Source organism: Siniperca chuatsi, linkage group LG12 (assembly GCF_020085105.1).
Source record: "Siniperca chuatsi isolate FFG_IHB_CAS linkage group LG12, ASM2008510v1, whole genome shotgun sequence".
Taxonomy (NCBI): Eukaryota; Metazoa; Chordata; class Actinopteri; order Centrarchiformes; family Sinipercidae; genus Siniperca; species Siniperca chuatsi.
The window spans coordinates 24,156,728-24,174,378 of NC_058053.1; the positions used below are offsets into that span (position 1 = coordinate 24,156,728).

General features: G+C 40.5%; 1 protein-coding gene across 3 annotated transcripts; it reads right to left on the reverse strand.

Moving 5' to 3' along the window:
* Positions 1 to 292: 292 nt before the first annotated feature.
* On the reverse strand, positions 293 to 17,178 carry wdr3 (WD repeat domain 3). 3 transcript variants are annotated; one of them, XM_044217569.1, is made up of 27 exons: positions 16,983 to 17,178; positions 15,220 to 15,421; positions 14,884 to 15,093; positions 14,610 to 14,728; positions 13,081 to 13,159; positions 12,148 to 12,243; positions 11,417 to 11,518; positions 10,934 to 11,035; positions 9,975 to 10,075; positions 9,455 to 9,559; positions 9,014 to 9,244; positions 8,792 to 8,885; positions 8,387 to 8,488; positions 8,125 to 8,207; positions 7,460 to 7,598; positions 7,252 to 7,308; positions 6,144 to 6,244; positions 5,482 to 5,593; positions 4,298 to 4,432; positions 4,143 to 4,193; positions 3,529 to 3,594; positions 3,104 to 3,196; positions 2,679 to 2,729; positions 2,495 to 2,538; positions 2,232 to 2,360; positions 721 to 814; positions 293 to 635 (listed from the first exon to the last, which is right to left on the reverse strand). In XM_044217569.1, exons 2-27 carry the CDS (start codon positions 15,391 to 15,393, stop codon positions 480 to 482), a joined length of 2,826 nt encoding a protein of 941 aa, XP_044073504.1. In that variant the 5' UTR covers positions 15,394 to 15,421; positions 16,983 to 17,178; the 3' UTR covers positions 293 to 479. The 3 variants fall into 3 exon arrangements, with proteins under 3 accessions (XP_044073504.1, XP_044073505.1, XP_044073503.1); XM_044217570.1 differs by lacking the exon at positions 16,983 to 17,178 and adding an exon at positions 16,734 to 16,889 and having other exon boundaries at positions 11,417 to 11,515; XM_044217568.1 differs by lacking the exon at positions 16,983 to 17,178 and adding an exon at positions 16,734 to 16,889.
* Positions 17,179 to 17,651: the final 473 nt, after the last annotated feature.

The window sequence follows — 17,651 nt, forward strand, 5'->3', positions numbered from 1 at the left end:
GTCTGGTTTGGTTCCAGGCCTGAATCGCTCCCTTTAGGCCTGTAAGACAGAAACCAGCTTAAATCATACCTGTCCTCTGTGTGTGGTGATCATGGAGGGAGTACTAGTACTGCTTTAAACATGAAATATATATATATATATTTATATATATTTAAGGCTTAAGTATATATGAATGTATTTTATAGAGACCTAAAGCTGCAGAGGGAACTGCTGTGCATACACACTACATTTCTCTTTGCAGTAGAGGATTTATTTGTTTTGAAAACCCCCTATAAAACCTGAAGTACTGTAAGAAAGTCAGACGCAGTTTATTTGGGAGATGAAGCATGTCGCTGAATAACACTGTGTTACATCCTATCAGGATTTCATAACATATAAAAACAAACAGTGTAAACCCTCTGGTCCACCCCTGGAATACAGCTGGGAGGAGATGGGGAGTGAATGTTTATACACAAACAGTCAAAAATGTCCATTATGATTCAAGCGATGGTCAAGATGGCTCGCTCCCTCTTCCTCCTCTTCTTCTTCTTCTCCTTCAGTTGGCCTGTGGCATCAGCAAAGAACATCACGTCCTCTTTGCTCTCAATCTCCCGCTGGAGGAACTGGAGCGCTGCGCTGTTAAAGCCCATCACGTCCTGAGACACAAAGGAAGACGAGCTTGAGCAAAAGACAAAACAGCTTGTCTTTGTGACCAAATTCTCTTTTCCAGATGTTACTTACTCTGATATCGCGCACTTTTGAGAGAGTATTGGTCCGTAGCTCATCTATGACAGACAGCAGCATCTGGTTACTGGAGATCTGGCCAAAATGGATCCTAGAAAGAAAAATACAACAATGTAAGCTCAGCCCAATACTGCATTGTTTCCCATACATAGGCTCTACTTGGGCCTTTGTGTCCAGGTAGATTAAGAACCGCTCAGGTAGATAAATCCGAATTCCAATTTTCTTTTCAATCAAGACACGTAATTGTTATTTCATAATGCACACAGACCAGCAGACCTTCAGCCCCCCCCCGGACCCCAAAAAAGTTCACCTTTTTTTCCTAACTCGATAATAAAAACACCACACTTAGCAGTTTACGTATTGGATGCCTAAAAAGAATGCCTTGTCGTATTTAATGTGTTAACGTTACACATTTTATTTTAACTTACAAGGGTAGACTGGCTAGCTAGTAATGTTAGCCTCGACACCAAACTGAACACTCACTGCAAAGTGATGTATCACTAAGTTAACTAGCTAGCTAACACAACAGCTAACTAATGTTAGGTAACGTTAACAAGAGCGTACAACTACCAACATTTTTGTATGTGCATTAATGGAAAGCTGGACTAACATAACCAGGCTGACTGACACTTTTTCCTTCTTTCACCAGCCATGAAGCACATTGAATCCTATTTTCAGCGAAAAAGAAAGCGCCAGGAAGATGAAGGGAGACAAAGAGCACCACAGGTAGGATGCAAACTCTTATAACAATGAAAATGTCAGACAAAATGCTGTTGGGCCAACATTGAACAGCCAACATTGATTTTAATATGAAATGTATTGGAAATTAGAGAACAAATGAGAATTCAAGCAATATTTTCAATCCCAGATGTCAGTTAGTAGAGAACTAGCAGGACCAAGTGGCGACACAGCAGGGCAGAGTGTGGAGGTGGTGGAGGCAGATGGGAGTGAAGTTGTCCCAGCAGACACCACAGCTGCAGGTATCCCACTATCCCAGAGAAAGTTAGTGTGACAATGTATCAGGTATTATAATATTGATAAGGAGAACAACTCTGGACCAAAAGCAGAGTTAAAGTGTTTTGATCTCTTGAATATATTTCTTTAAATGCGGAATGTATTTTATTTTGTTAATAGTTATTTAAATAGGTATTTATTTTGACATGTTCATCAAAAAGCAGTTTTGTTCTTTAACATAATTTGAAAATAGAAAATGTATTAATATGTAGTTACTTATTTCTTAATAGTTATTTATGTTGACATATAGATAGTTATTTATTTTGAGTAGTTATTCGTTTGCAATAAATAGAGTTATTCATAAACCTTTGTTTGACTAGTTTATTACTGAACCTGCCCGTCACATGCCGTGCCGTCACACGCTGCACCACCCACCACCACAAGTAAATTCTCAACTTGTGGGAAACACTGTACTGTATCACCAGAACAACAGTAGCTTGTGCAAATCACACAAAACTCTTTTTCTTTCACAAACACAGGTAGAGAGCTCTTACTTGAGAAGAAAGAAAAGGCAGCGGCAGACCAGCTCCACCTCCAGGCCCTGCTGGATGTAGCTGTTGAAGAGCGTCAGCAGCTCGGGGACGTAAGGGAATGGTAACACCAGCAGAGAAACCTCCAGCTCACTGGTGATCACGACACAAACAAAAAAACACTGATTGTGTTTATAGAGCACTGCAGATGGTGATTAGCTTTATGGGTAAAGTCAGAGGGAAATATCATGTGGGTTTGGTCTTGTCACCCTGGGCTCACATCTCACCTCGATCTGACTTTCTTTATGACGTCTAAAACATAGCGGGACGGCTGAAAGAAAGACAGAGATAGACTTAGTTACCTATAGTTGAAAACAACCTAATAACAATACATTTACGTTCATTATTGATATCAGTGTTCAGTTACTGCAGGCCATGTTGACATTTATTCTTCATCACTTTTCTACTTACTGAAACATTTCCAAAGGCCACAAGGATAGGATTTGGTTTCGGTGGAGGAAGCTGAAAAACAACATCAGCTGTTTGTCAAATTTATTTGATAAATCATAATACTGACATCATAAAAATGCACAAACAAATGCCGTGAAGAAACTGAAAGAACTTTTTAAATCTCACATCAAAAAACAACAGAAATCAATCCAAAGTTTAAACTTTAAATATCTATATGTTTTGAGAGTACAGGTTACATCACAGTAGAGGATTTCTCTTTATTCATTGATGTATCTGATGTTTTATCAGTGCAGTTGTAGCTGCTGGACAAGTCTCAGCATCCACCCAGTTAAAACAGGATGTTTGATTTTTTTTGTTCCACACCCCGTTCATCTAACATGGGGAACAACAGAGGAAGAAGTAGGATTACTGGATCATGTCCCTACCTCTTTGCCTGCGTTCTCACAAGCATATTTGTGCTCTTCCATCTTCCTGGCTTCCCCTTTGTAAAGTTCCAGAGCCTCCATGATTCGCTCTGCCTGCAAAGAAATCACACAACAGCAAGAACATCAACAAAGAAAATAAAACACTTGCTTATTCATAGCTTTCAATCTATGAAGACCTAGATGAAATAGAGTTTTCAAATAATCCCGTTTTCGCCCGCTTCGAGTGCCCAATGGGTGGGGTTTGCGGAACAGATAACGATGAATGCAATTAGCTTTAGCCAATCACAGAAGTATTTTAATGTCAGTGACGTCAACTACAGCATAAAACTAAGCTGCAACCTTAAACTATCTAAATATTTGCATCCTAATGCTCCAAGTGCTAATAAAAATGAGAATGATATTCATGCTAGGTGAAGTCAACTCACAGCTTTGACTGTCTCAACAGTCTTCTTGCTGGCTGGTGCTGCCTCTCCTTGAGTTTCTCCAGGCACCTGTAAATAAAACAAGTTAATGCATCACTTACATCCATCACAACAGTAGAACTGATTTAAACAGGCAGTCCAATTGAAGATTTGGTGGTGATATTATTTTTAATTTCCTTTCCTAATTGGCCAGGTGATTCCAGTTATTTATGTGGCACCAAAAAACAGCCTAAAAAGTGTCAAACATCTTCCAAGTGAACCGTGGTGTTTTTTAGGGCTGAGAATGCATTCTGGACCAACATGACCCCAAAATGCAAGGATTTGGGGTTGTTTTTTGTGAACTAATTTTGTTAACTGATAGCAAGCTCCTCCTTGGGAATCTGAACATAAAGTTAAGTTTTGACTGATGCGGCATTAGCTATGGTAGATAATAACAGCTGGATTGTGGCTCATATAAGGGACTGAAATCTGTTTTGGACCCATCCCCACCACCAAAATCTTAACCAAGGCTCGCTTGAAACAGGTCAGTGTGAAGTTATATCATTCAATATAGGTAATGTCTGGTGAAAAGTATAAAGACATTGATGATGCCTGGAAGTTGAAAACTGAGCACTCACCACAGGCACATCTCCTTTGGCCATGCTCTCCTCAAACTCTGCTTCTCGCTCCTGTCAATACAAAAACAGAGTAATTTAGAGACACGAGGAAACTGTGTTTGTGTATGTGTCTGAATAATTCTCAAATCGTCTGTCAACCCTGTCCTCCACCTCACCGTCTCCCGCTCCTCCTCCAGGATGATGGGCTCCCTGGTCCTCTCCCACAGACGCAGGGATTTGTCGTGGGATGACGACACAATGTGGTCACCATTTGGGCTGATGGTCAGACACCAAACCTCCCGATGATGGCCCTGTAAGGCAGGGAGAAAAGCCAAATGTCAGCCTGGAAGCATTCTAGCGTGCCTTGATACAGTGAAGCAGAGCAACAGTGGCAAAATTCATGATGTGTAAAGTCACTATAGGGCAGGAAGAAAAATGTATCACCTACCAAACTTCCAAGTAACCTGTAAACAATCACTAGTCACACTCTAGCAACCACCTGATATCTTAAAGTTACGGTTCTCAGTTTTAGACCCAATAAGGACAGGGCTCTAGGTGTGATGATGAATGTCGGTCAGCCCATTAGTCCATTTGTAATTTTGACTATATCAACAGCTATTGGATGAAATGCCATAAAATGTGGTGCAGACACTCAGGGTCACCTGAGGATCAATTCTATTGATTTAAGTAACAACATGACCTTTCCTCTGATGCTACCCTCAAGTCAGACATTAAAATGTTTTTCCCACTAGTGGTGATGATCGAAGAATAACAAAATTCTGTTGTGTAATGGGCATTACTTCCTTACTTTTAACTGCCTATCAAATGCAAATAATCATGCAGCAACCACCTGCATGACAGCGACTGTGGCTTAGTGGTAGAGCGGGTCGTCCACCAGATCGGCGGTTCGATCCCAGCTTCCCCCAGCCCACATGTCGAAGTGTCCTTGGGCAAGACACTAAACCCCAAATTGCGGCTTGTGAGTGTGTGTGAATGATTAGTCTTCCAACTGATGAGCAGTTGCCATCAGTGTATGAATGTGTGTGAATGGGGTGAATGTGATATGTAGTTGAAGCGCTTTGAGTAGTCAGAAAGGCGCTATATAAGTACAGTCCATTTACCATTTACCACCTAGTAATAGCCCAACAACACAAGTGATCACCCAGAAATCATTTGCTGCATTGTCAGGAAATGCACCAAATCTAGTTTTGGACTCTGTTTGACAAATCTGGTTTAGAGCTGACAAATGAGGTGTGGTCAGTATTGCATTTCAGCATTTGAGGTGTGAAGAACCCTGCCAGAAGACCCTTGGGCTAAGCCATTGGACCCCAAATATCAAGGGTATAGAGAGGAGTGTCACCTCTAGCGTCTGGATGAGCTCAAACTTGTCGGCGTCCCACTGTTTAATCTTCTTGTCCTTCCCTGCTGTGAAGAACAGATGAGTCTTGGGGACAAACTGGAGGAACATGACGCTGTGGAGAACAAACAGAGTGAGGGAAGAGAGAGAAAGTCAGCCAAGTGAATCGGTAAAAAAGAAAATAAATCCACGGCTAGAAAGTAGGGAAGAGTGACAAAAGAAAGAAAGCAAGGAACTCAGGAGAAACCAAGAAAAGCAGGAAATAATCATAAGGCAGGACAAGACAGAAAGACACAAAGAAAGCAAAAAAGAATCAAAAGATCAACAGAAAGACAGAAATTAAGAACAAGGTTGAAAGAAAACTAAGTGAACACAGAAAGGCTGAAAATAAAGCAAAAAGAAAATTTAATCAAAAGAGAAAAAGAAAAAACACCAAAGGACAAAAAGTGAGATGATCCATGAGAAAACAGATGAGCGGTGAGCTGAAAGAGCAGCTGGTGTGAAGTCACAGGGCAGTGCGAGTTAACAGGACATGGATCAGAGTCCCTGATCACAACAGATGAAATCAGAGCTGGAAACTCGACAGCCCAGAAAATGACTTCATCACCACAGGTTTTGTTTCAATGAAGACATGACTGATTTAGTTCTGTGTTGTTGGGTGTTACCTGTCATCATGAGCAAACATGGAGCGGTGACAGTCGCCAAAGTCCAAACCCCAGATCTTCACGTTTCTGTCAGCGGAGCCCGTCGCGATAAGTGTGTTATCCTGGTTAACAGAAACACAGGGTCAGGGTCTGGGAGGTAGGACTGTGGGTCAAGATGACTTCACTTGAGTCCAAGTCAATTTCACAAACTGATGCAATGAGAGTCATGACTAAGTGGAGACATTATTCTTCACGAGAAGCAATCAACAATGCCTGCCCAAATGTGGAAAGAGTTCTTATAAGAGATTCTTAAAGGTTTCCTGTGTAGTTTTTTACCTCTAGTAGCGCTATGGACGTGTTTTCCTATGAGTGGGACTCTGTTTTGTTTATCTCATGCATGTACACAATACATCTGCACATACGCATGCACATGGGTGATGCAATATACAGTTCTGCCAATGCTTTCACACTATTCCACTGATCTACAGGTGGCGGTAACACGGCAAAATATGCTTCAATGCACCAGCAAAGGCAGGGAGGACTGTTGGCAAGTAAAGATGAATGTAAACAACACTGGATTTAACGTAAAAAAACGGCTTTGCAAATGTTTTATGAGGAAGGAAATGCATTCAACACGTTTGTTAGAGCTCAAGAACACACACAATGCATTTAGGAGAGTATCACTGAATGTAAACATAACTTTTGTTTTGTTTACAAGAAAACACCACATGGCACCTTCAAGGGTGAACAGACATGTAGATTTATGAATCTAATTGATTATCAAGTGAAGAACTTTGTTTATAAAATTCGAAGATTAATTTGGTGTTTTTGGTACTGATAAACACCTGAGACCATTAGACCAGCTGGGATACGACCATAATGAGTTGAAACTGAACAGGATCCAGCTGCTAATATAACACTTACAGTATGAGTGCAAGCTTCAGAGTCACAGATACAAAATAATTTTCCCATGACTCTTCACTGATTGTTGTGTAATATCAAAGTTAGAAATTTCAAAAACCTGAGACGGATTTTCACAGTTGTTAACTTTGATAATCTTGCAAATTAAAGCTTTATTATTGAGGCCGCTAAGTAGCTGATAAAATGTTTGCAGCTTGAGAGTACTCACATGTGAGATGTCCAGACAAAGTACAGGCAGCTTGTGTCCATACAGAGACAAGAAGAACTAAAGCAGCGAGAGGGAGAAATGTTGTGATGTAAACAGAATTTATGACACTATTAATGAAGCAATTATACACTGAATATGCCATCATTATTTTTATTGAATACAGGCAGTCCTAATGTTGTGTAATTTTATGTATGGATGTAGGGTGTACCTTAAGTGTGTCTGTGTAGAAGATCTTGACGGTGCAGTCTAACAAAGAGACAGCCAGCAGTCTGTGGTCAGGAGAAAACTTCACACACAAAACGTCTTCCTCCAATTGCAGAGTGCGTGTGTGTTTCATTGTCAGCCTCCTATTATCACACACACAAAAAATGTCATACAAACACAATATTAAATATGAGTCATGTCTAAGTCTTGTTACTGAGCAATTCACGATTGAAAATTCAATATAAGATTTAACATCAATGATAAAGACCAATTTATATTTAGTACAGAGAATATGCTGACTACTGTTGCATTTTCTATCTGATGTGAGTAAAAAGCAGACCAAATATAGTATAAATCATCTATAATAACAGTAGTAGTAGTAGTAAGTAGTCTGAAATGACTTTAGACCAACTTTTGTGAAAGCTGAACTAAACCTTTTTTAGAATTTCACCGACACTGAGGTCTGCTATTCAGGGGTTCCCCAACCTAGTGAACCAGGTAGTAGAGATACTTTCTATCATATAAAAATTAACAAAGATTTTGACCCAAGAGACAATATCTGGGAAGATCTCTATTGTAGTTGAGTACTTTATTCGAGGTGCAAGGTGAAATATGAGATCATCCTAAATTAACCACACTGATATTTGAACAAACAAGGTGGTGACTTACTTCTGGCCAGTCCCTTGGTCCTTTATCAGCTCAAACTCCCAGAACTTCACTGTCTTATCTGCACCTCCTGTGACAATCCCCCTCTACAGGAATGACGCACACATACATGGGCACAGACACAACAAATGAAAAAGCACAGAACAGCCAGATATTTTTTTAAATCTGAATAATGTAAAGTTACGACATAGTAAGAAATAGTAAGAAAAACAGTAAGACGGGTGTGACTGCAGACAGACAGACTGCTGGAGGTAGTTGGGTTTACCTGGTCTGGGGCCAGGCACAGCGACCACAGGGCTCCATTATGGGCATCCACAGTTTCCAGAAGGCTTCCAGAGGCCAGCTCAAAGATCTGCAGCTTCCCGCTCTGACAGGAAAAAAAAACACAAAACATTAACTAGAGAAAATTTTAAACTCTAAAAGTCTACATGTCTATGGCCATGCTAGCAACCCTGTCCTGCCGTCCCATGGAAATTCTTTATTGAAACTTCAGAATGAAACACAAAACTGACTCCTAAACAGCAGCAAATTCATAGAAAGGATGAATAAATGGATGAATAAACCAGCTATTGAAACTTTTTCATATCATAGTTTGGCTTCAAAATCTGATGGACCTCTACCATAAACCATGTTGCTGAGTGAGTTGGTGTGTGTGTGTGTGTCCAAATACCTTAGTTCCCAGAATGATCTGTCTGTCTCCAGGCACAAAGAGGGAGCAGAGGGCGTATTCACAGGCCATGGTGCGAATCACCTGCAGAGTTGACCTGTAACAGGGGGCAGGACGTCCTGTTAGATCACCACTCAGCTGTTTCATGAATGTGACAAAACCGATAAAAACTAACTAAGACGTCAAAGACATTTTTAGGACTTGCTGGGACTGAAGCAGTTTCACCTGTTCCAAACTTTGACTGTGTCACCAGAAGCGGAGAGGATGGCCAGGTTGTCCGAGCTGAAGGCCAGCGTGCGGACATCAGTGCGGTGGCCGCCGAGTGTGAGGCGAGCAGTCTTATTGGCTGTGGGGGTCTTGTCTAAAGTCTTCAGGCTGTATGTCTCAATGGTGTTGTTCTGCAGCAGCAGCGCCACCTTCAGCTCCCCACCTGCACAAGACAGGCAATCCACCCATCTGAGAGAGGATGGAGGAGATGTGTGTGAGGAGTTTGGGAATAAAGATGCAGTTAGTGCCTTACAATCAGCATTTGTAAGTCTGAATGATTGTGCTTTTAAGTACCTAGTTTTGTGTTTTTTCTTGACTATCTGGGAAAACAGTAGCCTGTCGGTCACAAGCTCACCACTCTAACCTCTAAGCTACTGTTATGTTTGGCTCCACACTGACCTGATTTTGGCGGAGGCCTTGATGTTGGTCAGTCTGATGATCTCGTCCTTCAGCATCCTCTCCACCACCGGCTCCGCTGCCTCCTCGCCTGCATCTTCCTGAGCTCTACAGCAGGGGGCAGCCACACAACAAGCATCAGCATGCTGAACTCCACAACTGAGTAACTACTGCATACACAACACAGTGCAGCAGTATTAAAAGTTGTAGAAGTGGGTGCAATGGTAGATAAAGTACTTAAAATACTAGTATAAGGAGTAGCAGTAGTAGTAGCAGGAAGCGTCGCAGCAGTAAGTAGAAGAAACACTAACAGAAGTGGTAGCAACAATCATAGTAGTAGTAGTAGTAGTAGTAGTAGCAGCAGTACAATAAGTAGAAGTAATGAGTGTTGTGTACAGCACTAAGTTATATACCCTACATTGCTATCAGTAGTAATATTAGTTGTAGCAGTGGTAACAGTAATAGTAAACATGTAAACCTTCCAAATGAAATAAACAGAAATATTTGTCTTTCCTGTACTTACTTAGCTGCCTTTTTTTTGGCTTTCTTCATCTTCTTTGTCATTTTCCTCTGCACTTCCTCCTCTGACAGCACAGTGAAGAGCTCCAGGACTGAATCATTGCCCTGATGGAGGGGAGAGAGACATGTATAGTATTAATTGTCTATATATAAAATATCATTATGAATAAAGTCACAAATTATGATCAACACAAAGTGCATTGATTGCATATAAAACTACTAAACAACAATGTAAAAATATCTCGGTACTTCAAGCTTTAGGGTCCCGACACATCAGGCCAAGTTCATAAAACTAACACAGACAATAACCAACCGCTGCCTCACACTCCCTCATTTCGCCTCATGTTAATTGAACACACTGTAAAAACTACAGCTGACAGCCAGCTGAATGCCGACAAGCACGTTCATTCTGCCTGTGCGTACATGAGAGGAAATACCTTGTAAGTTAACAGTGTTCCTAATTCAAAAACACATTAAGGAAAGACAAACAAAACAAACTAGGCAACAAGCAAATTGACACAATTTCACGCCATTGTGAGTCATATTAAACAGTCTCAAATTTGCAGCTGGGTCTGTAAAGCTTTTCTTTGATTTGCACTGGTGTCAGGCTGTGGTCTTATGCCTGTGGACAAAGAAAATGAACAAAAATAAGTAGAAACTGCACTAAATGAGCAAAATCACTCATTCACTGGGCTGAACAGCCACAAGTTTGTCTTCAACGCTGAATTAATGTGCTAAATCAGCCAAACAGCCACTGATGAGGGTCTACTAGAGCACCCCCTCCTCCCCCCAAAAAACTATGGATGATGGTAGGCCTCAGATGGCAAAACTGCAACAAAACAAATATCACTGTGAGTATTGTTTCCAAAATTAAAAAAACCCTCTGACATCTGAGCTCCTGCCTGAAATTATTCTAAAAAGAGTGCAGAAAATAAGTGCGCTTTATCTGTGCTTTGAACTCACGTGGCAGGCGATGACTCTGGACTTGGTGTCTGTTGTCAGTGAGATGACTCTGTCTCTGGCCTCTCTTAGGATCGAGCCGGCTTTCTTACAACTCAAGATCCGCTGAGAGAGGAAGAAAGACAGAGGGGGGACAAAGTATAAGCCAAGTAGAAGCATTTTCGATCAATTCATCATTGAGGCTGAAAATGTGAAGGTACACTTTAAAATAAATCACATTTAAACAGACTAATAACACCATTTTACTGCTCCTGTTGTCTGAATGTTAACACGCCTCTCCTCAGGGGACATATGCTATATTAATGTATGTAATGTACATATGATTCAGGTTTTCCTTAAGTGGCCTCAAATGATCCAGAGATATATTATTTATCCCTCTGAGACAACATTACTTGATAAGGAATAAAAACATGATATATCCATGTACTCTTCATCGTTTTATTTCAGTATTTTCTCACAAGAACACATTAATGAATACTTTCGTACCTCTTCAAGACTTTCATCCACCCCTTCCTCATTGTCTTCATCATCGTCATCATCCAGCAGAGTTTTCCCCTTCTTCACCTTGGGCTCGCCCTCAGCTATCTCCTGAGCAGGATGCAAGCAACAACTGTGACAAGCAATCGCTGCTTTAATGTTTTATTCTCCACGGTGGCACCGATCCAATGTAAAACATATAGAGTCAAAGAAAACTATGGCTAATGAATAATAGTTAAACCTCCCAGTATAAAATGTTCCAAATAATTTTAATTTCATAAAAGACAAAACATGAATTAAGTGCATCTCCAGCAACTGAGTTGAAATAATTACAACAGGTTACGCAAAATGGATTTGTGTCATTTATGTGGTGGTATGTACCATTAGGCTAATAGTATAACAGCAGAAACAGATGGACAGTGATATACTATATGTTGACTGCATTCATAATTAATTTGATGAATCATTTCCATCATCTATTTAGCACACACAACCTTTATTACCTCTAGTAAGTATTTAAACTGTTGCACACAAAACTATATTGATACATTTACAACTAAGTTCGATGTTAACTCAAATTTAGTCTCACAGACTGTCAATTTTCTTTTTAGTCGTTAAAATTCTTCTTTCTTCATCATTCTCTTTTGGTAAAGTTTCCGTAGGTGGAGCTTTATTCGGCCATGGTGGCTATCAGTGCTCAAGCTGGCATGTATTGAGTGTTCAGCTGTGTTCTTCCTCACCTCCTGCAGGTAGCTGATGTCCCAGGCCCGAAGTTCACTGTCTGCTGAGCCTGTTAACAGCCTGTTCTCCTGGTTCAGCAGCACCATGCCCCATACCTAATGCACGCGCACACACACACACACAGGAAAATAAACACTGTCATATAGATTCAGCTCATTCATCCAGGTAGGACAATGTCAAGCTGAACAAAATATTAACTGTTATCAGTGGCTGATGCAGCGTCTTGGAAGACCAAAGAAACATCTTCAAATGTACAGCAACAGTCCAAAGGGCAGTTTGAATGTTTGTGTAGAGATGTTAAAGATATATCGCCACTGTCCAACACATAATATCTTCCCTTTCTCATAACAAACTTACACCAGTGAATATGCAAGGAATATCATGAAATATATCATATATCATGAAATAAAAATATAATGTAAAAATAAAATAAAAAAATTAGCTTAGCTTAGTTTTTCTAAAGCTCTGAGAGCACACGGTCTTGCAGACAACACTGAGTGAGAATATTGTTTCTCAAAGAGCAGTCACAGTGATCCAATTATCAGCCTCCATTCAGTTAAATGAATCAATTTAGTCTGCCTAACAACAGTTGTAATGCAATCAAATTACACTTTCAGACAAAACTCAGGAGACTGAAACTACATTAGCTCTACTTTGGAAAACAGCAGAACTGGAAATCAAGAAGTGTGAGAAGTGAAACCTGCTTGTGAGTTCTCTGACAACGCCGGTTATGTTTACATGTGTTTAGTAACCTGGACCTTTATATTTAAATGTGGTTTAACTAATCCAGGCTAATATGATGTTAGCCAGCTAAAATAAATTAACTCTCATTCAGCTAATTTGGTTCTTGTGCTTTGTACTGTGAGTGACCCCTCCTCAGTCAAGGCACCCCTTTGCTTATGTTAATGATTATAGAATAAGAAGCCCCTCACCTCACTGCGATGGCCCACCATGGTCTTGAAGCAGTGCTGTGTGTCCAGGTCCCACCACTTCACAAAACTGTCCTTGGAGCTGTGGAGCAGCAGAGCACACAGACAGGCACACTGTGTCAGTAACACTGCAGTTCTTGTTTTGAACAGCGTAAAGCCTAGGAGGGTGTTTTCAGTGTTATTAAGGGTTATCGGCTTAAAAACCACAATTCAAATATCACATTAAACATTATGTTACATTTAAAGGTCCAGTGTGGAGGATTTAGTGGCATCTAGAGGTGAAATTGCAGTTTGCAACCATTTGAATACCGCTCGCCTTGCCCTCCCCTTCCAAGCGTGTAGGAGAAACTACAGTGTCTGCAAAACTCACGAAAAACACAAACGGCCCAATCTAGAGCCAGTGTTTGGTTTGGCCATTCTGAGCTACTGTAGAAACATGGCGGTGCAACACGGCTTATTCTAAGGTAACGAAAACGCAACGATTCTTATTTTCAGGTGATTATACACTAATGACTGCCAATAGCTCCTCCTAAATGTTACACACTGGACCTTTAAGATTACATCATTAAAAAAATGAAAAAGCACTAATTAAACCCACATGCAGCTTCATAAGGCTGCCAGGTTGCATCAATGGCAGTGTGAAGTCATGTAGTGCAGCTTAATCTCACAAGCACCACATAATTCACGGCTCATACAAAGTAACATCATGCTTATATTTAGAGTTATAACGAGGGGAATTTCATTATCACAAAATTATATAATATAATATGAAAGTAATATGAAAGTCTGAGTAGAAATGTGCTCATTTGCCAAAAAGACAGATGGTGTATAAATCACAGCGCAGAGACTCATCTGTGAACACGAAGGTCTTATAAATATGGGAAGAGCTCTTCAATATGGGATTCTAGTGGTTTTTATGTAGACACATAACATGACACTGTTTTCTTTTTTCAAAGTTTCATGCCATCAAATCATTTTTACCAACTAATGTCGGTGTCCAAGGAGCTGCAACAGGCATCAGGTTAAATACTGTCCCACTTACAATAATTTGTCATTTGCTTTTTGGCTCGAGAATGAATTTTCCGCTTGCCCTCACTACTGATGGTGTGTGTGTGTGTAATTGTGTGTTTGGTGGGCTCTCTTTAAACTACAATAATAGGTGGAAATTATTTGTTACGAAACAGTTACGGGATTTATCAGAGGGAGAGATCGCAACACACAGTGAAGGTTAAGTCACTGCAATTGACAAGGAGCTTCATAAAACTCTGCAGATACATTCTGGACATTCTGAGCTATGAGGCATTATTTTAAAATGAATTAATAACTTTTATCTTTGTGTACAGTTTGCCACTGTCTGTCATCACCACTAAGGACACACACAGTGGACGTAAGTTTGACTTTTCTGTGTCCACAATGATCTTAGATGAAATGTTTTTAGTCATTAATTGTCATTATTGTAATAATGTGTTGTTTATTTTTAGAATCTACATTTAAGTAAAGCCAAGGCGTGATCGGGGTAAAAGGGGTGTTACCTCGTGACCAGGAGGTTCTTGTCTTTGAGGAACAAGGCCTGTGTGATGACGTCTTTATGGCCTCTCAGCCTGTACAGCCCACACTCATTGATAATGTCCCACACGATCACATCTGTGTCCTGAAGGGGAAGGGAAAGGTAATAACATGCTGTAACAAACCAGTAGCCCAGAATCCAGACTGGAATAAGACTGGACACTCAACACTAAATCCCCATGTACAACTTTAAAAGTATGCAAAACTGTTACCACACAAACCAAGAAAAACCAGACTTACCTTGGAACCAGTGACGAGCCGAGCTCCGAGCCTGTCGTAGCGTATGACGCTGACAGCAGACTTGTGGCCATTGAAGGAGACGTTGCTCTCGCCGTTCAGCAAGCTAAAGATTCGCACAGCGCCGTCCTCGTAACCCACAGCGACATGGATGCCATCGGGTGAGGGGCAGAGGTAGGTCACCTCGTGTTTCTGGCCCTGCAGGATCAGGACCTAGATGAAAAAACAGACGCTGGATGAAATCTGGAAAGGATCTGAGTTGGAAGGAGTTTCTAATGTTGCTACAAACTGTTTTTGTGGGAAACCTGGTCCTGTCCGCCACTGCTGTCAAAATCTCACCTTCTCTCCTTTTCGGACATCCCAGATGAACACGTGTTCGCATGCAGCCACGGCAACGTAGCGTCCCCTCTCTCCCCCTCGGAGGGTCACATATGCGATGTTGGCTTTTTGGTTGCCGATCACTCCGAACACTGCACTCGCAACATAGCGCAGGTACTGCTTGGTCAACCCCATGACCGGCAGCCTATGGTGATGTTGAAACCTGTTTCACAAGAACATAGGAGAGACTTTGATTGATCACAGTATTTGCGGAATAGAAAACAAACACTGCAAAATTCCTAAACTGCTCCCAAAGGAATCTATGGTGTGTCCGAGGCATTTTATCCTACTTTGTTTGGTGTTTCTTCTCCCCATAATATGCCAACAGGACATATTCTAAAATATTTTGAGAACTATGTTTATTATCTAAGGCCAGACAAATTCTTTCACACCAAACTGGGAAAATGATTTCTGTATGGACCTGGCTTTTCTGCACGGGGGCATTGTCATGTTGAAACAGCCTTCCCCAAGGCTGGGGCACTGTTGCCACAAAATTGGAAGCACACTCTTGTCTCAAATATTATTGTATGCTGTAGCATTATGATTTAACTAAGGGGGTTTAGATCAAACACAGCACCAGACCTAAAGTGCACAAAAGTATCCCCATACTATCGGCCAAATAGTGCTTATGGTAATTAAAGAATTATATTTTTAACATTACTTAAAAAAAACGAATGTAACTATTAAGCATTTTTCAGAGCAGTGTGACTGTTATTTTAATTTTAATCAGTAATGTATCTATGTTATCTAGCGTTAGATATCTAAACTGATATCTCATTTACATTATAATGTACTTGAACAATGGCACATTTGTTGAGAACAGTGCTTAATTGACACAAATAAGTAAACATCTCACAAGATACAAGTATAAGACACTAAATATTATATTTATGACTGACCTTAGTGTGCTAAAGGACATTATTAACGTGTTAAACTATCATCATAATGCATATAATACATATAATGCATATAATGTGTCTGTGGTGGTCCAGAGTGAGTTATACTGTTTCGTGCTATTTGTATCTCCCGTGGGCTCACTTTAATATTACTACAGGTGTATTGGCGGTTTCCTGTAGCTAATATTTGTATTGCCTGCTTTTAAATAAATGACAATAACCTACAGGCTTACTTTTTGTACATGTTTAGCTAGGTATAGCGCGCTAGTCGAAACTGTCAGAGGACCGTTTGTTTTGGTACGATAAATTGCCCGCGTGGTCGGGGTTTAGTGCTTGTGGCGCATGAATAAACTCAAAACTAGGCAAACCCCGTCCGCCCAGCAACCGCTGTACAACGAATCGAGTACACCTAACCAAGACACACCGGTTGCTGTCGAACCCACGTGGTGAAGTTCGTGGGTAAATGTAGCTCATAAAATCTGATATAATGTAGATGTATGTTTGTATATGGTTAACATTAAGCTAACATTTATTTCTTCAACGCAACGCATTTAATGTTTTGTTAGTTTCTCCGCTTACCTCTGAAATGCGGCTACTAGCTAAACTTGTGTTGTGTTGCCCTGCGCTGCTGTTTCAGACCCGACCAGTAGATCACACATTGATACAAACAGTAAAAAGAAACGATCTTGTTGTCACCGTACACCTCTAGCGTGTCCGTAAAAAATATAATATACTGTTACAAAAAAAGTGCTCAGTAGCAGTGATGAACCACAACTGCGTGTGGTGAGAGACAGTGTGTGTGTTTTTTTTTTTTTGTTTTGTTCTTACTTTGCTCGATCGTTTTCTTTCTGTTGCTTTTGTCTGCGCTCCCAGAAAAGGCACCACACATGACCAGCGACGTGCCAAAGCTCTTACTTCATTGAGCTGCGTCAGTTCTTGGAAAATAAATTCTGAAATAATGCTCATATTTTGTTCCAGATAATCATTTTGTTTATTTGATCATGTTTGGCTCACAGTCAGTGGTTTTGCAGTTTAGAAAAATGCACTGACCACAGCGGAAGTGTTTTTCGCTTATTAGTCAGCTGATTAGGAACTGATGTGTCAATTTAAACAGAAATAACAGAAACAGTATCGGAAGTTCGTTTGTATGGCCCATACAAAATAAAAGCGTGTTATTTTCACAAGCGTCACAATTGGGAAAGGGCAGGGCAAATCAGCATATTAAACATACCTGCAATAACAACTAAGGTAGAAAGAAGGCTACCAAATGAATCACGCCATAATGTGGCCCATTCTTTGTGGGATAAGACACCTTTTACATAGCATCAATGTTTGCAGTACAACAGCTTCCGTTAAAAAAGCTTTTTAATAACAATCATTGTTATCATCAGCTACAGCTCCATTCCTTACTGACACAAGGGTCTCTTCCTGAACTCCCATGCATTTACTTAAAGTCCCTCTCCACTCAAAAATATGTTTTTCTTATTGTTACATAAC